The sequence below is a fragment of the Trachinotus anak genome, unplaced genomic scaffold (assembly GCF_046630095.1).
Source record: "Trachinotus anak isolate AG129_WGS33_773 ecotype Australia unplaced genomic scaffold, CSIRO_AGI_Tana_v1 ptg000042l, whole genome shotgun sequence".
NCBI classification, from domain to species: domain Eukaryota; kingdom Metazoa; phylum Chordata; class Actinopteri; order Carangiformes; family Carangidae; genus Trachinotus; species Trachinotus anak.
In genome coordinates, this window is record NW_027273893.1 from 654,069 (window position 1) to 681,868 (window position 27,800).

At 40.5% G+C, this 27,800-nt stretch overlaps 1 protein-coding gene across 7 annotated transcripts in view; it reads left to right on the top strand.

Moving 5' to 3' along the window:
• Positions 1 to 27,800, top strand: part of adamtsl3 (ADAMTS-like 3) — a 228,076-nt gene that overhangs the window by 132,157 nt on the left and 68,119 nt on the right. For all 7 annotated transcript variants that reach the window (XM_071472982.1, XM_071472984.1, XM_071472974.1 and 4 more), the window contains 7 exons: positions 6,796 to 6,870; positions 12,847 to 13,004; positions 15,608 to 15,719; positions 15,871 to 16,009; positions 16,996 to 17,046; positions 26,299 to 26,503; positions 27,121 to 27,268. In XM_071472982.1, coding sequence (XP_071329083.1) covers positions 6,796 to 6,870; positions 12,847 to 13,004; positions 15,608 to 15,719; positions 15,871 to 16,009; positions 16,996 to 17,046; positions 26,299 to 26,503; positions 27,121 to 27,268 — 888 coding nt within the window. The remainder of the gene's footprint in view (positions 1 to 6,795; positions 6,871 to 12,846; positions 13,005 to 15,607; positions 15,720 to 15,870; positions 16,010 to 16,995; positions 17,047 to 26,298; positions 26,504 to 27,120; positions 27,269 to 27,800) is intronic.

Genomic DNA, 27,800 nt, shown 5'->3' on the forward strand with positions numbered 1-27,800 from the left:
GCAGAGAGACCTGCAGAATGAGGACAGAGAGAGGGAGAGAGAGGAGAAGCACAAACTATGGGAGAGAAAAAATACAAAGTTAATGGCATAAAGTAATCGAGAGAGAGAGAGAGAGCGCCCAGTGAATCGTGGGAATCCCCCAGCAGTCTAGCTCTATAGCAGCATAACTAAGGGATGGGCCAGGACATACCTGAGCCAGCCCTAACTATAAGCTTTACTAAACAGGACAGTTTTAAGCCTGATCTTAAAGGTAGAGAGGGTGTCTGCCTCCCAAACCCACACTGCTCTCCAAGGTACGATGGTGCCTGACCATTATGGCTTTGTAGGTGAGGAGGAGGATTTTAAATTCTATCCTGGATTTTACAGGGAGCCAATGCAGAGAAGCTAACACAGGAGAGATGTGATCTTGTTTCCTAGTTCCTGTCACTACTTGTGCTGCAGCATTTTGGATCAATTGGAGGCTTTTTACTGAATTTTTGGGACATCCTGACAATAAAGAATTACAGTAGTCCAGTCTTGAGGTAACAAATGCATGAACTAGCTTTTCAGCTTCCTTTAGACACAGAATGGGTCTGATTTTTGCAATATTGCGCAGCTGGAAGAAGGCTGTCCTAGAGACTTGCTTTATATGTGCAGTAAAAGACAAGTCCTGGTCAAAAATGACACCACAGTTTCTGACTGTAGCACTGGAGGCCAAGGTAATGTCATCCAGAGTCAGTATATTATCACATAGTGTATCTCTGAGGTGGTTTGGGCCAATTACAATAACTTCAGTTTTGTCTGAATTTAAGAGTAAGATATTACTGGTCATCCAGGTTTTTATGTCCTTAAGACAGACCTGAAGCTTGGCTACCTGGTTAGTCTCACCTGGCTTCAAGGATAAGTACAGCTGGGTGTCATCTGCGTAACAATGGAAATTTATCTGGTGCCGCCTAATAATGTTTCCTAGAGGAAGCATATATAGAGTGAAAAGTATTGGTCCTAGCACAGAACCTTGTGGAACTCCATGACTGACTGTAGTGTTGATAGAAGAGTCATTAACATGAACAAACTGGAGTCTATCTGACAGATATGACTTAAACCAGCTTAGTGCGGTTCCTTTAATGCCGGCCATATGCTGTAGTCTCTGTAATAAAATCTTGTAATCGATGGTGTCAAATGCAGCACTAAGATCTAGCAGGACAAGTATAGAGACAAGTCCATTGTCTGAAGCTATGAGGAGATCATTGGTAACCTTAACCAGAACTGTTTCTGTGCTGTGATGGACTCTAAAACCTGACTGAAAATCTTCAAACAAACCATTTCTGTGCGGATAATCACATAACTGGTTTGAAACGACCTTCTCAAGGATTTTGGAAATAAAGGGGAGGTTGGATATAGGTCTATAATTGGCTAAAACATCTGGATCAAGGGTAGGCTTTTTAAGTAGAGGTTTAATTACTGCAACTTTAAAAGCCTGCGGTACATAACCATTTGATAAAGATAAGTTAATCAGACTTAATATAGAGTTGTCGATTAAAGGAAAAACTTCTTTGAACAGCCTTGTTGGAACGGGGTCTAGAAGACGAGTTGATGGTTTAGATGACGAAACTGTTGAAGTGAGCTCAGAGAGATGTACAGGAGTAAAACAGTCAAAATATAAACCAGTTACAGTGGACTCTGAGGCTGCTGAACTGGACAGTACATCTGAGCCAGCTGTGGGGAGGAGATGGTGAATTTTTTCTCTAACAGAGACAATTTTATTCGTAAAGAAGCTCATAAAGTCATTACAACTGAGGGCTAAAGGTATAGATGGGTCAACAGAGCTGTGGCTGTCTGTCAGCCTGGCTACAGTGCTGAACAGAAACCTGGGATTATTCTTGTTTTCTTCTATCAATGATGAATAATAGGATGTTCTGGCTTTACGGAGACTTTTTTTATACGCCAACAGGCTGTCTTTCCAAGCCTTTAGAGATTCGTCCAGGTTAGTAGAACGCCACCTTCTTTCTAGCTTCCTTGAATTTTGCTTTAAAGCTTGTGTTTCTGAGTTGTGAGGTTCTGTAATTCTGTGAACAACCACATCTCTTTTAGGACCAATTATATTTTGCTCATTATTATTTTTATTATTATTATTAAACTACTTTCACTGCATATATCATTCTTGGAGGAAGGAGGCAGAGAAATAACTAAAAATGAGACACACCAAGCAGAGAGAGCAGGAGAGAGGGAGGGAGAGAGAGGTCATTGGTAACAAGGCTTTGTACTAACTGCAATGACCAATTCTATGTATCAAACAGAGGTTTAGTCTCTTAGACCTTGCCGTGGTGGCTCAGGTTTGAATCTGGCGTGTGACCCTTCACTGCACGTCATCCTTTCTTTCTTTCTCCCCAATTTTCTCATCTCTCTCTCACTATGACTTTAATAAAGGCAAAAGCCTGAAAAAAAAAACTTAACAATTCTTTTTCACAAAACAATCTCTTACAACGTCTCTGAGTGATCATACTATAAGTAAACATAACTGAAATCACAGCTCAGTCTCTGTCTTTATGTGTTTGGTGATTTTTTTTCAAACAATGTTGTGGTTATGAAATCAGTATCTGATCAAAAGTGGTCTAGCCAGACTAAGATTTTTTTTTTTTTTTTTGGATTCTTCCTTTTTTTATTTTTTTATTTATTTTTTTACAATATCTTCTAAACAAATGCCAGTTAATGTTTTCAGGTTATGTCTATACAACTCAAACCTCTTGGTTAAGGGTTGGGTTAAATATTAATAAAGTGATTCACTAGTTGGAATGTGGTGACTTCTGTTAACATTTAATTGTGGGACTTGGGATGTGAACCTTTGCTCCCCAGAGTCCTGGACTGGACAAAGTCCTGGACTTGACAGTAGAATATGTACAGAGTTTATATTTGGTGACTAGGCTTTGACCATTTCACTCCCCACAGAGAAACACCAAGTACATCGGCAAAGCAGGGACTGGGGAGTGAGAACAATGAGAATAATTTAGTTTCACAAAGAGCTACAGCTTCCAGCAATAAATGTTGTTATTGTTGTATTGGGTGCTGGGTGAAATACCCACTGCATACATCAGGAAAACATCAGCAACATTTTTTTTCATCAGTTAAATTAAGTTGTTTCCAGCCAAATGGACTGTTTTCTTTCCTGTTCAACAAAGAGGTCAGCAACTTCTCTTAACTGTAACAAGCTAATTGGTAGATCTGCCAATCACAATGTTTACTATGCTCATCGTTTTAGTTTAGCATGTTATGATGGCTTTAGATGAAAAGTCAATAAATCAGCAGAGTCATTATTATCAATTCTGTGACCATCCATCCAATATCTGGAAACCAAACATTTCAACCTCATAGTGATGCTTGAGGGAAAGTCAGGTGATCACCAAAATTTGTATGATACATCATGTGGGAACCATGAATATATCTGTGCCCAGTGATTAGTGGATCACCATGGATATCTCTACAAAGTTTCACTAGAGGACATCTCACTGAAAAACAAAAATTTTCTTCCTGTCATTATTAGTGCCATTAGGTATATATGTTGTGTCCTTTAATGTTTTATGGTCATGGTGGAAGATGGGAGTACGTTTTTAGATAGATTCCAGATTAAACAATTCAAAAGTTCTATAGAAAGTTACTCGCTCCTCAAGTTGAAACAAAAGGAGAAAACAGGCAACACCTCTGAAACATGCACCAGCCCCCAGGGGATAAAACTGTTGTGATCATGTCATACAAAGCTTTTTGCCCGGCTTTTAGCCATGCTTTTTACCACATCAGGTTTTGCCATCCATGAAGTTTTGCTTCTGGTTCTTTGCGCTTTATCTTTTTTTGTAACTTTTACATTATGTTCAAAATTCCAATTTTTGAAGATTGTTGACAGTTTTAGAATCGCCTCTTCAACACAGTCTCCTCTAAAGTCAGGCCTAAAGTTAAGTAATTAGAGTGTTATCTCACATCAACCTGCAAGAGACGCCGGCAGTGAATTTATAGATTCATGCATTTTTCTGGTGCCCCATTCAACAAGGATTTCAAATTATGATGATGTGGCCTTGGTACGCCACAACGTCGTTGGGGCACTAGAGGATAAACCAGGAGATCATCGAAGCTATTAGCATTCATTGTGTGGGGACAATAAATGAATTAATGCACAATATTTCATGGCAATTCATCCTGTAATTGCTGAGATACAGTATTTCAGTTTGGACCAAAGTGGGGCTCAAGTGACTGTGTTTCTTGGCAAACTCAAGGGGCCTGAATTGTGACTTGTGGCCAGCACTCATTTCATCAGAGGCTTGATATTTGTTGGCATTGACTCATTTGTATGCTTTGCATTCAGTTTTAAAGTTTCAGTCTCGAATTTCCTCTCTATCTTGTCCTTAAGCTTTAATGTCAAAAAGCAGTGCGCTGATACAGGAAACCAATTACAACCATTTAGGTTTACCTTGGTTAGTGAGTTTATCATTACAGACACACAGACTATCACTTTTGTTCCTCCTCATTCATCACTCATGACTCTACTGTTCATCAGTCATTGCATTTAGAATATGAATTGGCTACAATATTCCCTCAAGCCTCAGTTTATGGTTCCAGCAGACATGTATAATGAGCTCATAACTGTTTATCTGTGTTTCATGTCGCTCATTTATTTTGAAGGTCACTTTTTTTTAAATATGTGGCAGATATTTTAGAGTTCAGACAAAATGCAAATGGCTGCAGCTGAATTTATTTCATTGCTTCCATAAATTCAGGACATTACAGATGCAGTTTCCAGAATAATTATGTTAGGTGGCAAAGTCCCATGGCTGGCTGCCAGAGCACCTTGATTTTTTTGTGCTCATTTCTCATTCGTCACTAAAAGGAAAAATAACTTTCATAAAATGTAGAAAATAGAATTAACACTCTACTTGTCTATAAATGTCCTGCCAAATTACAACTCCTCCTCACTTATATACAGAGGGAGAAACACTTGTTGTGTGAGAAGTCAGGAAGTATTTTGCAAGCTGAAAAACAGAGACACTTCCACTGCAGTAAAGACCTAAATATCATCCACAGCACCCATGGATGCTATTTAGGTCTGCAGAGTTGATAAGTGCTGCCATGCAAGTGTGGAGCAGGCAGGTGGTTAGTGTGGTTGTCTCCAATGTTATACTTTCCACATTGGTGAGTAAGTGAGGGGCCATGAGGGTCAGTTAGGGTTCTGGTGCAGATGTCTGGTACCAACTGTACATGAGCTGGAAAACAAACATTGACACAGATTTGAAGAGAGCAGGATGAAAATCATGCTCACACCCAGAACTTCACTGAACTTCGTAGCTTTTTATGTCTTGAGGACACTCAGTTTGTGTTGAACAGATGGCAACAATGATATTATGGCACAGTAATAAATCCAATCCCTCACAACTCAAAGGATGTCTAAGATAGCTCGAAGGTCTTAGATATGGGCATTTTATACCTTCATTAGACAACAATAGTAGAAAGACAACTTGACAGAGGGGAACCACAGATGTTAACGTTTATGGTTGGCATCTTAACATGCTTTGTTACTGACCAAAATCTGAAGTGTATCGATGTCTGTCTCCAAAACAGCTTTTAAGTAAATGGTTCACTTACATCATCCAAGGTCTGCCAATTGTCAGTGTTTATTTTACACTCGGGCTAAACATTGGTGTGTATGTGTGCAAGTGATGGCCACCAAAGCTAATGTTGCTAAAACAACATCCTAAGTAGCATCACAACTGTATAAACAACATTGTTGAGAAGACAATGATTGTGATAACCTAATTTATATTAACACACAATTATTAACTATCCTGCAGCTTACCTAACTACAAATGAATAATTTATAATTAATTTGTGTGCACAAGTTTAAAAATGGAATCACTCATGCCACCTGCCAGAAGAAAGACAGTTTTTATTTTGCAATTTTTTACAGTAGATGTTCCAGCAGACCCAAAAAATCCTCACTTGGGGGTTTTCTTTCTCATATATACCGTCATTGTGACAACATATAGTCCCCACAGAGATGTATGTGTACATGAGCACAAAGACAGACACTGTCAACAGAACTCATGCTGTAATCCTGTTTTTTTTCAAACATTTCTTTATTGAATTTTAAATTGTATGTTTGAACACAAGAACAGCACAGATACAAAACAAGAAGGCAGATATAGGTACAAAAATACAACATATGAAAAGATAAACAACAATAAATACAACAAATAACAATCACAAATAATAATAGAAAGTTAATAGAAAGAAAGAAAAAAGAGAAAAACTATATACCATCAGTTGAGTTCATCGTTCCATCCTTCAACTACATTATTATTACGTTTCAGGAAATTACAATAGATGTTCCAAATGTCCCAGAACCTCACAAGTTTGTTCTTTGAGATGTAACTTTTCCACTTTTTTCCAAGGCAAAGTAAAAGGTCATTTACTTCAGCCATTGTGAAATTGTACAGGTTGTCTGTTTCTTCCATGCGAAGGCAATGAAATGCTTTGCTTCCAAAAAAACTTATGTTGATTAAGGACCTGATATTTTTAGAAGTCATGAAACCATTTTGGTAAATATTAAATATACACAGTTTAGGATTAAGAGGAACCTCTTTGCCTATGATCTCACTAGACAGGTCCAGCACCCCCTGTCCAAAAACAAATTATCAAAGGGCATTCCCACATACAATGAAACAAAGAACCTTTATGACCATTTTTTTACAGGACCCCCACCCCCACCCCCCCGGCATGTTTGGTGTTGTCTTGTATATTGAAATGAAACCGTTCTACCCTTGTGTCTACCTGCAGCTCTGAAGACAGTTCTGGAGGTGCCGGTGGGAAGCCGCTTTCTCAGACTCAATGCCAAAGGACCTGATGTTATAGGTGAGTGACAATAGTTCAGTCCAGAGTGTGCACTGAGAATCTTGTTCTGTTGTATATTTAATTCCCCCTGCCTACTTACCTGTGCATGCACAAACAGTCATTCTGTCAGCTTAGTATCTGATTCAGTGCATCTGAGACTTTTTGATTAACGGTATCCAGACACTCAGAATAAATATTTAGATACACAGATAAGAAAACCTCACATAAGATAATGCCTCTTAAAAGAGAATTTCAAAGAATGTACTTTTGAGGGGAAATATAGTTTATTTTCTTCTGTCGCTCTTTGCATTGAATGTAGAGAATGATTGTAGCCACCTAATGAATCAGGGCATTTGTATTTGTGATATATGGCTATAGTTTTGTGTTAGATATTACAAGGAGTGTGAACACGAGACAGATTGATAATTATTTTGGAAGATGACAATTACCTCACAGTGGGTGAATGGTTTTAATGTTGGCATTTTAATACTGGATAAGTGGGACTGAGAAATACTGGAATAAATTGCTACTTGTGTGATTACAGCAAAGTAGTGAATACTTGCAAAGCTTGATTTAAAGATGCTTTCACACATGTCCAACCTTGTTGGTGCAGTTAAAGGGAATTTTGGTTTGTTTGCTCATTAAGTTTGGTTAGTTTGAGCTGGTATGAAAGCTGTCCATTAAACTAAAAGATGTCATTGCTGTAATTGCCATGATTATGTATCTGTATGGATTTATTGGCTGGAGAGCTCCCTCTCTAGGAGGTAGTAGAAATATGCCACTGGCAGCGATGAGACCAGTTCATGAGAGATGTGCCCGAGGTGAGTTGCGCAGCACAGTGTGCAAATATTGTGTAATAATGTCCGTATGTACAGCCTACGAGCCTATTATGTTCATGGTTGTATCTTGTATATATTTAGCTTGTCTGTGTTTATGCTTCTGTATGTTGTATTCACTTTGTAAAGTGTCCTTGGGTGTCTTGAAAAGTGCTTATAAAAAAATGTATTATGACAACACTTTGTAAAATGTAAATAAAAACAAAATGTGATGATTAGCAAATCATATAAACTCATATTTAATTGAAAATAGAACAAAGACAATATATAAAATGTTGAAATGCTGAAATTTTATTGTTTTATGAAAAATATTTGCTCAATTTGAAATTGATGCCAGCAACTAATTTCAAAAAAGTTGGGATAGGGTCATGTTTACCACTGTGTTCATCAGCTCTTCTTTTAACAACACTCTGTAAACCTTTGGGAGCTGAGGAGATCAGTTGCTGGAGTTTTGAAAGTGAAATGTCCCATTCTTGTCTGATAACACAGACAAGAAGCAACACTTCAGGGTCTCCTTTGTCGTATTTTTTCTTCATGATGCTCCAGATATTTTCAGTGGGTGACAGGTCTGGACTGCAGACAGGTCAGTTTAGTGTCCGGACTCCTCTACTACGGAGCCATGCTGTTGTAATACACTCAGAATGTGGTTTGACATTGTCTTGCTGAAATAAAGTCTACAGGTCTTCTCTGAAAAAGACGTTGTCTGGATGGCAGCATATTTTGCGCCAAAACCTGTATATACTGTTCAGTATTAATGGAACCTTCCCAAATGTGCAAGCTACCCAAGCCATGGGCACTAATGCCCCCCCATACCATCACAGATGTTGGCTTTTGAACTGTGCACTGATAACAAGCTGGATGGTCCCTCTCCTCTGTAGCCCAGAGGACGCAGCGTCCATGATTTCCAAAAAGAATTTGAAATTTTGATTCATCAGACCACAGGACAGTTTTCCATTTCACCTCAGACCATCTTTAATGAGCTTGGACCCAGAGAAGTCGGAAACATTTCTGGATCATGTTTACAACTTTTTTGAAACATGTTGCTGGCATCAAATACAAACAGACAATAAATGGCAGCACACAAAGATACGGTGGATCTGGAAAGTATTCACAGCGCTTCACTTTCTCCACATTTTGTTATGTTACAGCCTTATTCCAAAATGGATTAAATTCATTTTTTACCTCAAAATTCTACACACAATACCCCATAATGACAAAGTGAAAAAAGTTTGCTTGAAACTTTTGCAAATATATTAAAAATAAAAAACTAAAAACATCACATGTACATAAGTATTCACAGCCTTTGCCATGACACTCAAAATTGAGCTCAGATGTATCCTGTTTCCACTGACCATCCTACAGGTGTTTCAACAACTTGATTGGAGTCCACCTGTGGTAAATTCAGTTGATTGGACATGATTTGGAAAGGCACACACCTGTCTATATAAGGTCCCATAGTTGACAGTGCATGTCAGAGCACAAACCAAGCCATGAAGTCCAAGGAATTGTCTGTAGACCTCCGTGACAGGATTGTATGGAGGCACAGATCTGGGGAAGGTGACAGAAACATTTCTGCAGCATTGAAGGTCCCAATGAGCACAGTGGCCTCCATCATCCGTGAATGGAAGAAGTTTGGAACCACCAGGACTCTTCCTAGAGCTGGCTGCCCGGCCAATCTGAGCGATCGGAGCAGAAGGGCCTTAGTCAGGGAGGTGACCAAGAACCCAATGGTCACTCTGACAGTGCTCCAGAGTTGCTCTGTGGAGAGAGGAGAAGACTTGAGGCTGTAATTGCTGCCAAAGGTGCTTCAACAAAATATTGAGCAAAGGATGTGAATACTTATGTACATGTTATATTTTTGTTTTTTATTTTTAATAAATTTGCAAAAGTTTCAAGCAAACTTTTTTCACTTTGTCATTATGGGGTATTGTGTGTAGAATTTTGAGGTAAAAAATGAATTTAATCCATTTTGGAATAAGGCTGTAATATAACAAAAAAGGTGGAAAAAGTGGATCACTGTGAATACTTTCCAGATACACTGTAACAGGCCTCACACTCCTCATTCTCCACACACAATGCGGACTCGAGGAATTGCCTGAACCTGCTGATTAGAGAGAAGTGCAGTGGAGCATGGTTATACCCCCTTATTCTGTTATGAAATAAATAAAAAGGTCCTACAACGTAAAACCTGTGATTTAAACACTCAGAGCATTTTTAGTATTTCTCATGTTGTCTCTGGTTGTCCTGGCCTGTTATATTGTCAGTTGAAAGGATTACAACAGCCCATGATGAACCCAGCACATGTCCACAAGCAACCCTACTAATATACTCAAGTTCCAACACTGTAATACCCAAAACAGCTGCAGAATTTACTGGATGTGTGGTTTTTCAGGTGTCTCATAATTGAGGAGTGACCTGTGAATTACTTCAATAGATCATTCATAAACTACCTGGAGATCAGTGTGGTGGATGGGGAACACTGTAGAGAGAAAAGCTCAAGGGAGAGAGAAGGAAAGTCTAATCATATTTTCATTATTGGCATCACAGAATGTTTTTATTTTTTATTTTCATTATATGAAAATCCAATGAAAATGAAATGTTCTTTCTGTTAGTTTGCTAATGTCAGGTAACTGTTGCTGCTGTTAGCTAAAGTCAGCAGGTTACAGTTGATATATCTCTGCTAGAGCAAGTTGACAAATTCTGCCATTTTTAAAACAATACAGGAAGGAGACAGTAGCAGACAGTAGTAATAGAAGTTATATGAACAAGTATGAAAGTATGAACAAATATATCTGTTATCAATGGTTTTAACAGTGACACTTATTTCCTGCAAGGACTCTGTAATTGATTGTATTTACAATGAAAGGAAATGGTAACTGTGGTGTACTATATATGTCATCGCTGTTATCTTTACATCTGATCATTGCAGTATAGGAATCATAGCTCTCTGTCTGGTTTTCAGCATGTGAAACACCTACTTAGCTGGATTGATGTCAAGTGGCTGACTTTGTTGTTCAAACACATTCCTCTGCTGGGTCATAAAAAACTCCTCCATTGCTTTTGCTGTTTTGCAGCAAGCTTGCATTGAAGAAAAATAAACCACACCACTACAGGAAATACTGTTTATTTAGCACTGGAATGGAACACAAACTCTTTCTGAAGTTCCTTTCTGAAATGTGTTCCCTTATGCCCACCTCAGGTGCTGGAGCAGCAAGCAAGGTATATACACTATATTGCCAAAAGTATTCACTCACCCATCCAAATATTTGAAATCAGGTGTTCCAATCACCTCCATGGCCACAGGTGTATAAAATCAAGCACCTAGGCATGCAGACTGTTTCTACAAACATTTGTGAAAGAATGGGTCGCTCTCAGGAGCTCAGTGAATTCCAGCATGGTACTGTGATAGGATGCCACCTGTGCAACAAGTCCAGTTGTGAAATTTCCTCGCTCCTAAATATTCCACAGTCAACTGTCAGTGGTGTTATAACAAAGTGGAAGTGATTGGGAACGACAGCAACTCAGCCACGAAGTGGTAGGCCACGTAAACTGACGGAGCGGGGTCAGCGGATGCTGAGGCGCATAGTGCGCAGAGGTCGCCAACTTTCTGCAGAGTCAATCACTCCAAATTTCATGTGGCATGAAAGCAGCTGCATCCAAGCCATACATCACCAAGTGCAATGCAAAGCGTCGGATGCAGTGGTGTAAAGCACGCCGCCACTGGATTCTAGAGCAGTGGAGATGCGTTCTCTGGAGTGACGAATCGCGCTTCTCCATCTGGCAATCTGATGGATGAGTCTGGGTTTGGCGGTTGCCAGGAGAACGGTACTTATCTGACTGCATTGTGCCAAGTGTAACATTTGGTGGAGGGGGGATTATGGTGTGGGGTTGTTTTTCAGGAGCTGGCCTTGGCCCCTTACCTCCAATGAAAGGAACTCTGAATGCTTCAGCATACCAAGAGATTTTGGACAATTCCATGCTCCCAACTTTGTGGGAACAGTTTGGAGATGGCCCCTTCCTCTTCCAACATGACTGTGCACCAGTGCACAAAGCAAGGTCCATAAAGACATGGATGAGAGAGTTTGGTGTGAATGAACTTGACTGGCCTGCACAGAGTCCTGACCTCAACCCGATAGAACACCTTTGGGATGAATTAGAGCGGAGACTGAGAGCCAGGCTTTCTCGTCCAACATCAGCGTGTGTGACCTCACAAATGCGCTTCTGGAAGAATGGTCACAAATTCCCATAAACACACTCCTGAACCTTGTGGACAGCCTTCCCAGAAGAGTCAAAGCTGTTATAGCTGCAAAGGGTGGACCGACGTCATATTAAACCATATGGATTAAGAATGGGATGTCACTTAAGTTCATATGCGAGTCAAGGCAGGTGAGCGAATACTTTTGGCAATATAGTGTAGCTAGTGCATTGCAGAGCCTGAACAGTATGACACGGAACTGCCACAGCCCCTCTCCAATGGTGAAGGTGGTCTTTGGTCTTGCATTTGGTCCAGCTCAACTGGGGTTTGGTCGAAAAGCACCTGCAATGTTTTTCTCTTCATGCCCGGGCCAGCTGTTTAAGTGGCAAATATACTGTGTGCAGAAGTAATTAAATGTAAATACACTAATTACTTATCAAATATCAAATTTGAATCTGAAGAAGTGGTCTTTGTGTCATCAGTGATGTTACATATTGTAGTATCCAGAGTCTTCTGCTTTCCAAAACTGTTAAAAAACACAATTTCCCAAAAAGGAAATTGGAATGTAATGAAAGCTGATGGTCCTTCACATAAACCCATCTTGTAATTCAATTATTAAGGAGATGTTTTTCTGTTGATGAATAGTAGGTATATCATTAAATTACACCCTAATTGGAATTCAAACCATCCAGTATTACTGTGAGTATAATATTTGCCAAATGATCCTTTTTAGGTGGTTCTTACTTAACAATGCATGCTTGTCTTTTGGCTTTACCTGTACTTAATATCTTTTCGTGAAATTAGCAGCTGCCAGTGTAGTTCTCTTAGAGCTATAAAATTCTGAGGAGCAAGGATGTGGCCTTTTCTGTTTTTCATATTATTTTTTCTGTTAAAATAAAACATGAAGTTAATATTGACAGTTACTGCACACTGATAAATGTCCCTCTTGCTCTGTCTCTCCCTCAGCCATTGAAGCCATCTCTCTTCAGGGAAGGAAGGAAGAGACAAGTCTGGTGGCTACAGGCTCCTATGTGATAGGAAACACCTCCTTGGACTTTCAGAGAGGGACAGACAGGCAGACACTAAGGACACATGGCCCACTCAACGCTGATTACATTATCAAGGTGAAGTAAAGGAAAGTGAACAGGGCTAGTATTATAGCATAACAGCCCTCTGACATCTTCCTCCAAATCCTCCATATTATAGTGGTATTGTTCCTTATATGTTGCAGTTGTAACAAAGAGGAACACTTCAGCTTAACAGAGCCTTGACACATGTAGAAATCTTGTGAAGATTAACTGCATTATTGCAATGACCACACTATTGGACATTTTTAAAGAACATGTCTGGTGATTTTCTAGATTTTTTTTCTCGTCAACAAATCCAATGAACAGACCCAAACCAATAATGAATGGATCCTACTGTGTGTGTATGTACAGTGCATCCGGAAAGTATTCACAGCGCTTCACTTTTTCCACATTTTGTTATGTTACAGCCTTATTCCAAAATGGATTGAATTCATTTTTTACCTCAAAATTCTACACACAATACTCAATGACAATGTGTTTTTGTTTTTTTTGTTTTTTGTTCTTTTATCAGTCCCACCTACGCAGTCCTGCTGCCAAAAATGCTCAGTAGAGCAGCAAATCTACAGCTGAAAATAGTCCCCAACAAATTTTTTCTCTTGTTTGAGTTGTGACAACAGTACTCAGCTGTTATAGGGAAATTCTTAGCCTTATATTAAGAAATAGTTCAATATTTTGGAAAGTATAAATAATTATTTTCCTCTGAACTCATTCTTGGTGAACAACACATCCGGAGCAGTGACTGTGTGCAGCTTCTTGGAGGCTTGTGGTCACAGTGAGTGCCAGGTTGCCAGAAAAGTAATTGTAATTGTAATTGTTGAGAGTAAGACTGTCACAGAAACAGCTGCTGATTGTTGTTATTATTATTATTATTATTATCATTATAAATAGTAGCTGTAGTAGCTCCAGAGTTAGATATACCTGCATAATGACGACAGAGGGAGATAGAGACAGACAGAGAGGAGGGGCACATACTATGGGAGAGAGAAAATACAAAGACAATGACACAAACTAGTATGATATAAATGCAGACAGAGAGAAAGTCAGCAACAAAGGAAACAGTGGTTATTGGTCATAATAAGCTGCTTGCATGGGCAACTTATGGGGTTGTTTTTTGCAGGAGGACAGTCTCTAAGACATGTGAAATAACACCAATCTCATCCTTTAACATTATGTAGTAACATTCAGGATTTCGATGGCAGCCTGATTACATGCAGTCACTGCATTTTATTCCTATCTGACAATTTTAGTACTTAAACCACTGTTGTATACTGTATTAGTGTTGATACTGGTGATTACATTTAACAGATACAGTGTGAGGCGTGTCAACCAAATCCTTGATTTCCTGCAGTTTTGTCTAATTTGTAGATGAAAAACCTTTGTCCAGTTTATGTTGGAACCAGAGCACTGACAACCAATATCCAGTGTCTGTCTTTGACAGCTTCACACTGTGGACTGTTTTTTTTAAACTTTTTTTTTATTTGACTCCCACCATTCGCTGCCTTGACCCCTAAAATGTATTTGGTGACGTCATGAAGTACAGTGGAATCATGGAAATTACCGTCAGCTTCTCCTGGTTTGGATTCCCTGAGTGTCACATGTTCAGGAGGTTTTTACCTGGAGCTGAATTATTCAGAGGTCTCCTCCTCACCACAACAAACAGACCAAGGGATTAAAACCTGTAGAAAACTGAAGAATAATAATAAGTTGAAAGTTAGTGTTTCACTGATGCTGCTTGGTGGACACAAGACGTCTTGGAGGGACTGGGAGCACAACTCAACAAAATACATAACTTAAATCTAGTTGTTTTTAGACATTTTAATATGGAAAAGTCCTGAATTCATAACTTAAATGTTTGTAATTACACTTGATTCTCTTAATCCTATCCATAGCTGTAAGGTTGTGATGAATGACTTATAGGATAATTACATCATCAAAGAAAAAGGAGGGGCTACACACATTTGACTAAATGAGGCAGCTCCTTGCCCTTTGAAGGAAGAAGGTAAAACTCTTTCACTTGCTGTAAAACTTAATGAAAGATTGAAAAATTTCAGTTTCACACAGACACACACACACACACACACACACACACACACACACACGTATGTTTGGAGTGTCAGATTTATCCAAACTGTCAGGTGAGCCTCCTTCTCTAACCACTCCAGTGTAGCTGCTGCCTCTTCTAACATGTCTCCACCAACACTAGAGACCATTCTGCAGTTAGATCACACCAGCCAACATCCTGTCAGCAAATTAGTGCTCTGGGGTTAGACCACACCCATTTTCCAACTGGGTCTTCATTTTACTTCACCTGAAACCCCCTATGAACCCAGGAACATCACTGAGGATGTATCCCAGCACATCTGAGAGATGTATCTTGCTAACTAGCTATTGAGACAAGAAGACAACATTAAAACTGCTGAGGTGTGATGAGACTGTTCTTTTAAGTTCTGAATTTATTTATTTATTAAAAAAAGAAAGGATGCCAAATGGCAGATGCTCAAAGCATCATTTGAGCTCCATCTCATGTGCACGTTCTTGAGTCTCCATTTGCCTCAGTTTTCCTGCTCTCTAATCTCCTGTACACTACTTAACATAATGCTGTTACTCAGTACTGTACTGTCATCCTACATGTTGTCCAGATGAAGTATGGAGGCCTCAGGGACACAGTTGTCCAGTTTCTATTCTACCAGCCAGTCAGGTACCAGTGGAGAGAGACTGACTTCTTCCCCTGCTCTGAGACCTGTGGAGGAGGTGAGCTGATCATCAGTCAGCCAGTTGTAACTGCAAACAGGCCTCTGCATGTTTGAGTAATGATTTAATATTGTTTAGATTTTATTGATCCTCAGCTGTTGTATATCTGTAACATACAATGAAACAGCCTATGTCCATTTCCGTTCCCTAGGCTATCAGCTGAACTCTGCAGAGTGCACAGACATCCGATCCAACCAGTCCGTGCCTGAACACCACTGTAACAGCTATCCTGAAAACACCAAACCCACACCAAAGCTCAAGGAGTGCAACATGGACCCCTGCAAAGAGGGGTTAGAGATCATTATAAGTTGTATTTTACATCAGTGATGTCACCACAACCAAAATTTCAGGAACATTTTGATACCATTACCCCCTAACCCTCACATCTACTCTCTAAATTAGTATGTTGGGGAGCTGGAGTTTGTTGTAGCTCGTTCGTCCAGCTCTAAGCAGAGGGTGGGATACCCCCACTGTTGTCAAGTTTTAGCAAGACCATGACTCTTTGTGCAGAGCTACAGTCAGTCAGTTCATCCTGCAATGATTCATACAGATTCACAATACAGGGTGGTTTATAATGTACCCCCACCCCACTTAGTACTTTCTTTTGTTCTGGTTACTTGACTGCTTGTAAATAAACTTTAACAGAACTGCGGTTCCTTTCCAGATGTTATAATAGCTCCAAAATCATATTTAGCAAATACTAAGAGCAAAATGCACCTGCACAAAAAATCCAGAGCACTGTATTGTATTAGCTGTAAGTTAGATGAGTTACATTTAAACAGACATTGCAACAGTTTGAGTGAGCAGAACATACATAAGGAATATATATTAACAAGCCTGCACATAAGCATGACAGTGAGCCTGGCAGTACCAGCAAACATTTAACATTACATAGATTTAGTCTTAAACAAAAAGTTCAACATTTATTGATTTTGTTCCAGTAGAGGTTCAGTCGTTGTCACAGCCTTTTTTGCATTGATGAAGGAACTTAGCTCAGGATCTGATTTGGTAGAGCTCAGATTTTCAGGCCAAGCCAAATAATTAAAATTTTAACATCTGGCAGAGAAAAAAAACGAACAAGTAAAAAATTAATTTGCAGCCCTTTAATGAGGGCTGGATCAGTGGGTTTGGTGACAGAACAGAAATGCTTTTATTGCAACCTTGAAGGCCCACACTGCTGTTTAGAAGCACTTTGAGTGAGCTTACACTTAACATATATGCTTTGCTATCTTGATATCAAATCTCATACAGTAACAGTGTTTTGTGTCTCCTCTAGTGATGGATTCAAAGAGGTGATGCCGTATGATCACTTCCAACCTCTGCCTCGGTAAGTAACAGTGCTTCACTGCTGTCTTTGTTTTGTGGTGTTGGCTGAGATCTCACACAGGAAATGAGTGGGCAGTAAGCATTCAGGTGATCGTGATCAAGGTTGTGATTACTGGTTGGGCTAATCTTATTGATGCATGTTGAAGTGACAAGAAGTAAATGTAACAGTAAGAAGTATGTAAATAAGAGGAGAGTCCTCTCAACACATTACACTTTCCTGTCAGAGAGAGGTGCTGTAAATCCTCCCCACAAGATTCTTGTAGGAATTAATCTACACGAAGAAGTGACATGGCAGTTTTCCAAAGCTGTCAGCCTCAGAGTTTCATATTCACAGAAAATACAGATGAACTTGCAGACAAAAAAGTTGAATTTTATTTTTGTTTTGTTGTTCCTAAATTATATTATTTATATTATAAATTATACAGAGACTTTCAGAGATATAACTCACAGAGGAGTTGGGCTGAAAGTGATGAAAAAACAAGACCAAACCCAGGATCATTAAGATTTTAAGATAGTTTACTGCAGTTCAATCCTCAATATCTGAATGCAGTAACAATTTTCACAACAGCCACTAACATACACATCCAAAGAGAAACAAGAATATGGCAAACATTGGGCCTCCTTCACCAATATCTTCTTAGTTGTTCTTAAGAAAGGTCTTAAGAAAACTCTGTCAGAATCATGAATATGTTCTTAAACAGCAGATCTGTGCGTACCGGTGTTATTAGATAGATGAATACCAATCTCCTCGTAAACTGAAAGTGTGTGTCAGTTGGCCCTAATTAGCATAGGTAAATGCCCGAAAATGCCCTTAAAAGGGCATGAGACTGAAGGGTGGTGTGCAGAAGCAGGCAGAAGTCGAAAAGAGATACTGCAAGGGATTGAGAAAATGCCCAAACGAAAATCTAAAGTCAGACCAACGGAATCAAAACACAAAAGGAATTTTAGTAGTTCTGAAGTGGAGGTACTGCTGCAGTAAGTGAGCTGCAAAGGAGTGGTAATATTTGGTAGCATTTATTCTGGTTATAAAATCACACACAAAGAAGATGCATGGGATGCAATCACACATTCAATGAATGCAGTACCTGGAGAAGGGCGCACTACAGATGAGGTTAAAAAGAAGTGGTTTGATTTGAAATCTGACACAAAAAAAAAAACAGCGCAAAATTCGGATGAGAGATGCAGAGCACTGGAGGGTGGACAGCAGGCACTATCAGGTGTGCCATGAGCTGAACGTCTGGACACAGACCTGGGTCCTGCGTCAGCACCTGCATCTCCTCCTAGTCCATCTCCTATCCCAGAGGAATCAGAGGGTAATTTAGAGGAATAGAGGCCTATTTAACACTCACAAATAAAGGTCATTACGAAGGTTTAATTTATCATTTATTCACAGATGAACAGCTGCAGAGTCAACCGCCTTCTGAGAAGCAACCTGGAACCTCGCAGCCGGTACCTTCCCTCCGTAGGGAACACAATATCTTGTGTTGTGCCCTTAAATAGTGAGGGGAGATGAGTAAAGAAAACCAGCACGCTGCTCTCGCCTTCACTCGTGTGTATTGAGTTTCAATTTTATACAGTTTTAAAATAATGTCTCAAGTACTGTACAGAAACTCCTGAATGAAAAACTCAAATGCAAACAATGGCGGAACAAATGTCTGGCGGTATTGTGAGACAATAGCAGCAGCTAGCTTACATAGCGATGGAGTTCGCCTAAAACTCTAACAATACAAAAGTTCAAAACTCAGCTCTTTCTCTCACAATGAACTGTTATTACAAAGCAACAACCAAGAACAACCTATGTCGCTAAGTTTATAGTGCCTTATGTATGGAAATTACCTTAAATAAGGGAAATAGTGAGGGGAGCTGAATAAAGAAAACCAGCGCGTTGCTCTCGCCTTCACTCGTGTGTATTGAGTGAGGGAAAAGGATCGCGGTTCCCCCTACTGGAACTCTAAGGCATTACTAATACATCACCGCACAATCAACCTAGGCAAAACCCTGTACTACTTTTTTCTACTCCTTACATTCTCAGTGCATATTCTCTATTGTTTCAAATTTCTTATCCACTACATACTCCCCCTCAGAATAGATGTTGTCCCCAACATCCTAACATTTGACTATTAAGGCAAGTGAGGGGTTACTACATAGCATCAATAAACAAACAGTAAGATATTACATACTATCACTGTTGCTATACCCTGCTCTACAAGTACAGTTTTACAGGCTGGAACTCTTTTCATACATTCTTTAATACAGGTTGATACCCAGAGTCTTTCAGTGTTCTCTTGTGATCTATGTGAATTAAAGTGTCCACTTAACCACACACAGTTAACACAGTCCACTACTGACTTATAGCACAGTCCAATTAGTGCAGCATGTCCAAAGCAAATACATCTCCTTTGATAAAGGCCCATGAGAGTGATATGATTGACTGCAATCATGTGATGTGCTTTAGGGGTGAGTATTAAACTGCAAGTGCATGTATGTATAATGTATGTATAAATGTACTTGATGTTCAACAGTCCATTTGAATGTGAATTCTGTGTTGAACAGTCCATTTGCTTTATCTTGAGTGTAGTACATCTATTCAGTTCAATAATGTGTGGTGTGTATAATCACAGTGCCTCTACCACCCATGTCCACAGAATTCCTATTCTTCTTAGTATGGCTGCACGGTGTGTGTCCATCGCACCATTAAGTCTGTATTATGTGGTAGTGTTCTCAGATTATAGCAAACTGGTGATCCAAGCCAATCATATGTGAAGATCTTAGGTTGCCTGTGCTGTCTCCTGGGTCGCTGAGGCTCCTGCTCACTGGTTCTGCTGTGCTTGCTTGGAACAGGTGAAGGGACAGCTTCCTCTGCAGGTAGGTCCTCAACATAACTGTCCTCTTGGTCAGGTAAGTGCTCAAGTTGGTTTATCACTCTATGTTCTCACTCTGCCTCAAGTGACATGTTCTCCTCCATCTTTAGGTGTTCAGCAGGTTCATCAGCACTCACAGAATTCGATGCCTGTGGTTGGCATAGCTGAAGTGGCTGCTGAGGTGACACTGGATAATATTCACCGTCGTCATCCTCTTCCTCTGGCTGTTCCACTTCCTCACTTGTCTCCACAGTTCTTTTCTTTGCTTGTGACTGCACCTGTATTTCGAGTGGCAGATGGTCACATGGTAGGAGAAGATTGCGATGTAATATCCTTGATCTCCCTTTTGCCTTCTCAGGTCTGAGTTCATAAACTGGAATATCTTTACTGACTTGACGGACAACTGTGTGGATTGTATCCTCCCAATGATTCCTCAGCTTGCCTGGACCTCCTCGAGGTGTCATGTTCCTAATTAATACACAATCACCTGGTTGAAATACTGAGCTTTTCACCTTACTGCCATAGTATCTTTTACTTCTCATAGCCGCTTTGTGAACGTTTTCTCTGGTAATCTCGTATGCCTCTGCCATGCCCTGTTTCCACTTTTCCATGTAGTCATGACGATTTCTGTCTCTTTGTTCTGTGGTCAAGCTGAACAACATGTCAATTGGAAACCGTGGGGAACATCCATACAACAAGTAAAAGGGGGAAAACCTAGTTACCTCACTGTGGGTGCAATTGTACGCATAGATCAGTTTGTTTAGTGAGTCCTTCCAGTTAGTCTTTTGTCTCTCTGGGAGCGTCTTTAACATCTGGAGCAGTGTTCTGTTAAACCGCTCTACCTGACCATTCCCTTGAGGGTGGTAAGGAGTAGTTCTCGACCCAGCAACCCCACAGTAGTTTCTCAATTGTGCAAACAGCTGGTTTTCAAATTCACCACCCTGATCATGGGGTATTCTCATTGGGAAGCCAAATCTTAGAGCATAGTCATTAAAGATTTTATCTGCAACTGTTTTACCTGATTTAGAAGTCGTAGCATACACCTGGGCAAAGCGTGTAAAGTGGTCAATGATTACAAGGATATATTCATAACCACCCGTGCATTTGTCAAGGTGTAAGAAATCAACAGAGACAAGCTCAAATGGTTGAGTAGTGACAATGTTAGTCAGTGGTGCTCTGCTCTCATGGCATGGCTTCTTCTGTTTCATACAAACACACCTACTTGTGACATAATCCTCTACTTCTCATTGCATATAGGGCCAGTAGAACCGGTCTTGTATTAGTGACATTGTCCTTTCTACGCCTTGCTGGCCCATTTCATCATGTAGCTCCTTTAGCACTGTACTTTTATGCTTTTCTGGTAGCACCAACTGTTTTCTGTTTGCTGTTTTTCTGTACAAGACTCCACTTTCATCCATCTCCAATTTGTCCTATTCTCTCAGGAGACAAATGACCTGTGAGCTAAGTTGTTTCAGTGCTGGACCCGATGGTTTTTGCTCTGCTAGTTTACACTGGATCACGGGCTCAATAGTCAAATTACTCCTCTGGTCCTGTTTGATCTGTTCTTTTGTCAGTGGAATGATGGAGACATCTGTGGCTATGGCTGCGCACTTAACTTAGACACCCATGGACCATGACACACTGGATTCATCCTGGTTTTCCACTGCCTGTGTGGCTGCTCCAATCACATCATAGGATATTTCCTCAGTGCACTCTTTCATGAACATCTCCACATCTATAGGCATCCTGGACAGACTATCAGCGTCAATATTTTCCTTACCAGGTCGATATTTAATCTTGAAATGGAAATTGGCCAGTTCTGCTACCCACCGGCACCCTGTTGCATTCAGTTTGGCAGTAGATAGTACATAGGTAAGGGGATTATTGTCACTATAGACCGTGAAGAAGGGCGCATAATAGAGGTAGTCACAGAATTTTTCTGTGATTGCCCATTTGAGGGCTAGAAACTCCAACTTGCCTGAATGCAGATGGTAGTTTTTCTCAGCTACAGTTAAAGTACGAGAACCGTAAGCAATCACTCAAAGCTTTCCATTCTGCTTCTGGTATAATACTGCACCTAATCCCTGGTTTGACGCATCAGTATGGAGAATGAAGGGCTGCGAGAATTCTGGGAAACCTAGAACAGGAGGCTCAGTAATCAACTGCTCTAGTACAGACTGATGCATGTCAGTCCACTCAATAGGCGTACTTGAGGGAACACCTCTGCTGTTTTGTTTTGTTTGCCACTTTACCCTTTTGTTTTGCAGAGTTTCAGTTTCCCCAAGTCCCTTGAGCAGGTCATACAGAGGTCTGGCAATCCATGCAAAATCCTTGATATATTGTCTGTAATAACTCAACAGTCCCAACACTGCTCTTAACTCACCAACAGTACGTGGCTGTTTGTTTTTCAAAGCTGTCACTGCAGCGGTATCAGTGGGATCTATCCTACTTCCCTCTGCTGACACAATCCTGCCGAGGTACCGTACTTCTGCTCTAAATAAGTCACACTTCCTTGGTTTCAGTTTGATTCCATGCTCCCTCAGCCGTCGCAGTACTGTCCTGACATCCTTGACATGATCCTCAAATGTTCTGCTAAACACCAGGACATCATCAAGATAAGGCACACATATTTTGTCCCTTAATCCCTCTAAATAGTCCTCCATGCAGCGCTGAAATCAAATCAGTCCGAATGGGATTCTAACCCACTCATATAGGCCCCAGGGGGTCACAAAAGCTGTTAGGTGTTTACTGTCTTTGCCCATGAACCCTTGGTGGTATGCCTTACCCTGGTCCAGCAGTGAAAAGAGGGTGTTTCTGGTCAGATTGTCCACAATGTCCTGTACTCTGGGGATGGGGTGGTGATCTGGGTGAGTTTTCCTGTTAAGCTCCCTGTAGTCAATACATAAGCGCAGAGTACCATCTTTTTTTCTCACACAGACTACTGGAGAGGAGTAAGATGAAGTGGATTTTTCCACCCACCCTTGCACTATCAAATCCTGCAGGGAGTCTTTCATCTCCTGGTCAAAGGCTTTGGAACAGACAGATATCTCCTTGTCACTGGCTCATTATCCTTCAGTGAAATGTTCAGTTGTAGATTTTCCACACAGCCTATGTCGTCATCAGATCTAGAGAACGACAGTGATTCTTCTCTTAACATCTGACTAACAACTTGTTTTTGATGTTCATTCAGGTGAGTCAGGTCAACAGGAGGATCCCATTGCTCATTGGTGGGCGTGTTCTCACTGGAGCTTTTATCTTGGACGTGGTGGACTGATGCAGGTAGGCGGTCTGATTTGAATATGTTGACAGGATATATTGATCTAACAGACTGTACAGTTCCAATAGCAGTCCTTCCTGACAATGTGATATCATGGCTGGTGGGATTTTGCACACTGACAACAATTTTTGGAGTCATGCCTGCCTTCACTGATACAAGAGTGTCCTTCCAGCCACTGTGGGTTCTCATGAGGCCCGAAGGTCAGGGTCTTATCTTCCTTGAAAAGTGGGGCCTGCACTCAACATACGACTTGGATGGAGCTGTGTTTAGGCACATCGACTCTTTCATTTGTTGTTCTCACACTGTGCTCACATGGCTGTCCTACCCTCACTGCATTAATAAAGGCTTTTGCTCTATTCTTCCTAAGGTGAGGGAAAGCTACTTTTACTGTTTTCAAGAGCTTCTCTTTGTCCCTCTGTTTCGCCTGACACTGTTCACAACTAGGTACCAGATTATATTGAAGCCAATTATGGGACACGGCTGTTGGTTGCCTTTTAGTACTAGCATATGTATTAACAACTCGTCATCATTAGCAGTAAGTTTAAAGCTCACCTCAAGCCTACCAGTGTAGGGCATTTCTGTTCCATTGGCTGCTTCAATTTGCAATGGTTCAAGTGGGTCGACTAGTTCTGCTACATCCCTTAGCTTAACATCAGGTAAGTGGCTTTCTTTCCATGCCTCATCTATCATCAATCATCATCAATTTGTGAGCCTGCGTCCCAAAGTGCCTGAGTTCTCTGGTTGTGCAGAAAACACTTGATGAGACATCTCTCTCCTACTAACTCCCTTACAGTAGGTGTTTTCACTGGATCACTTTTTGTTTTCACATCACACTTTGGTTTCCCACATGACTGTGTTTCCTGTTTCTTAATGCCTGAACATGTGTATGGCTTACAATGTCTTTTGTGTGCAGACCAATGTATCTCTTGGCATTCTTTTGAACAGTACAGTGTTATTTTACAAACAGAACAGTGTTTTAATTTTGTCCTTTCTTTATTTTCTTCACAGCTAGCACAATACTGGGACTTATCTATGCTATTGGTTACCCCATATCCCACAGGAGCAACCCCTCTTTGTTTAAAAGGCTTTTCCTATCTGGTTTTGTCAGTCTTGGTGCTTTACAGTCTGCACGAAAATGCTCACTACTCCCGCACCTAAGGCAGTATTGACAGTATTCCTCACCTGCTAGCATGCAAGCAAAACACCTGGGGTGGGAGTGTGGTGCTGGATAATATCGCTGGGATGCAAACCTTTGTTGGAACTGTGCCGTTTCCCTCACATATCTAGGTCCAAGTGCTGGGTGGTACTCCTGTACCATTGCTGGTGGTTGCTAATGGTAGAACTGCATGTAATTTTGTTCAGCCTTAAAGGGGGAAGACTGTGGGGGTGCAAACACTGAGAAAGGGACAGACAAATTTTCGGGCTCTTTGCTTGGTGGAGGATACGGTGAGGGTGCAGGTGTTGACTTTTGAATAGTCTCTCTGATTTGGGAGACCGAGACCTCAGTTCTCAAATCTTTCAGCAGCACCATGTCAGAACGTATTTCTTTAATTTCTGAGAGGAAATTAGGAATGTCACTGTTTTGAATGACTGGACCATAAGAACCTTTACCATGGTACAGTTGTGTTTACTGCTAAACATATTTATCAGAGCAAATTAGTAGTGCAGTAAGTATGTTCTGTAGGAGATAGGGCTGCACCCAGAACCATGCAAGAGTCTCATGCAGTAATTAATTGTTATTCCTGTTAATATTAGACTAATGAAAGATGCATCATGCACATGGCTGCTGGCAGCATAGTTTCAAACAAAGGGAGGGCAGAAAGCATCTGCAGTGACTTTGTTACAGTTCCTCATGAAGCTGTAATAGCTCATAAAAACATGAGGTATTTCTCCAGAGAATTGTAATGGTTACGGCACTGAAAGCCTGGCACCTCTTTCTTTGCCGTCCCTCCTGCCTGTAAACAGGCTGTTGAATTGCAAATGACTGTTTCACGTATTTACTTTGTCAGTCAGTTGGGTTAATCAGTTCTCCTGTATCATTCAGCTTCAGTAGGAGAGACCAAGACAGATTATGCCCTGCTGCAACAGTTTTTAAATGAATCACTACTATTATCTGATTACATATTAATGCGACAGAGTCGTACTGTGAAGAATAGACTTGTTATAATACTGCTCATTGATCATCCACACCCGCCTTTATGTTTGAGGGAGTATTATGAGGGTCAGGTTGTAATTACTGACAGCTGATTCTAAAGTTGTGAAGTGGACTGAACATAAGATGTGGGAAGATGTGAGAGAAGCTCATATTTTGGGTAAAATTAAAGTAGCTCTTTATAGGAATGGTCCTGATGTAAGTGTTGCGAATTCTCTCATGCTGTCTAAATGGCAGCCCCTGGTGGACCACATAATCAGAGCAGTTGTACTTAGCCATTCCCCTGCTTGATGGCTAATTCCAGACAGGTGTGCTTCAAGACATTATATAAGGCCTGCACTCACAATCACATCTCTTAAATCCATCCAATCCCCCTGCCATGTGTCCCTGAGAATGTACGCATGTTATGTTTTGTATTTAAGTGTTTTTTTTTTCTTTAAATTTGATGCCGTCATCAATTGAATTCAGGCCAGCTGGTGATTGTATGATTAGTTGATTAGTAATTAGTTTGCTAGAATTTAGTTTGTATTATTAATTCTGATTATGTATGGTTTGTTCTGCAGAAACTATGGTTGTGGATGGACAATAAAACCTCAGAACCTGCGATCCTTGTCATATGTCTCTTTAATTTGAGAATCTCAGGCAGTTGGCTGAGTTTCTGAACCTGCAAAGAGTATTTTTAACTTACTACCCCTTGACCACACCTCAAACACACACCTGACCCTTTCCGTTCATGCAGTGTTTTTGTTTCATATCTCTCCTCTCAAACAGCCTCAGTTCTTCATGTTATGGATCCACCAGATGTTGGAAACTTTCCTCTGAGCCTGCTCCATGTTGACATGACTGCACCACATGATTTCTGCAGATGGACCCTGTACCTACTGTAATCAAACAATGTTATGTGCATCATTCAATGACCTGAGAAAATATTAAGTGAGATTTGTCCCTGCTCTGTGTGTGCAGCTGGGAGCAGGGCCCCTGGACCCAGTGCTCAGTGTCCTGTGGTGGTGGCTGGCAGGATCGCAGCGTGCTGTGTGTGGAGGATGACACCCAGGGACAGTTCTCCCAGGTGGAAGAGTGGAAGTGCACCCACTCCCCTCGACCTGTCACACGACAGATTTGCAACGCCTTCGCCTGCCCCCAGTGGGTGGCAATGGAATGGTCTCAGGTAAGTAAGGGGGGGGGGGGGCTCAGTCTACCCAGCACCTGTATCATCTATTGAGAAAAACTCTGAGTCAATTAATAATTTACCTGACAGACAGATTTGAGAATGTATTAGTCATTTACCAGTCAGTTATCAAACAGGAATGCCATCTGGTTTCAGATTCTCAGATGTGAGGATTTGCTGCTCTTCTCTGTTTTATAATATTCTAATTTAAGGGAAACTGTGATAATTACTTTCACTATTTTTTGGCATTTTGTAGACTCAACATCATTAAATCATTTAACTGAAAAAAATAATAAGCAGTTTAACCTAGTGGTTCACACCCTGGGGGTTGGGACCCCCAAACAGCCACAATATGATTAACGGGAGAGGAAAGCAGAAAATGCATATTTCTGATACAGACTTTTTGCCTTTACAGCCTTTCTTGTTGAACTAGTTTCAAATGGTGGACTTACAACTAAATAGAAAGGTTCCCGCAACACTTTAACTCCTGGTCACATGATGAAAAGTTTGGGAACCACTGATTCATCAACAATGAAAATAATTTAGTTGCAACCCTAATTGATCACACTTGTAAAGTGGACAATATGTGAACTATGTGTGTTTCCATCTCATTGCAGTGCACAGTGACATGTGGGCGTGGCCTGCGTTACCGTGTGGTTCTATGCATCGATCATCGTGGGCAGCACATTGGAGGCTGTGAAGCATCAGTCAAACCTCATGTTAAAGAAGATTGTCTGGTCCCCGTTGCCTGCCACAAGCCCAGAGGTAGGACACTGACAATTGATGGAGAGCTGTGTGTGTATTTTAAGGAAGCTGAGACCATAATGGATGTTTAAAGCTGACATATTTATTAAGTTTATTTTTGTGATATTCTATTGTAACATTCTCCTATTGAGTAGGAATTTATTTATTAGACCAGAGGGCTTATACAGTACATGCACATAAGGCATAAATGTACACTCAATCCGGAGAAAGTAATCTCATATATTTTGACCTTACTATTTCACCATACAAATGCATTCTTATCAGTGTGTCTTTTCTTCTATTGAAGTTAGTGTGCCAATCGGCTAGTCCCGGCCCGTCTCATTACTTTGATAATCACTCATAAAAGGACCAATATATTACATTTGAGAAAGATAAAAAAGTCAAGGAACACACGCATAAAGGGGAGCTATTATATAAAGTTCAGAAACACATGCTGCCAACTTCTAATGAAGTGAAAAGAAACACATTGGCTGTAATCATCATCATCATCATCATTATCATCATCATGTAATCATGATTCATGGAACATACA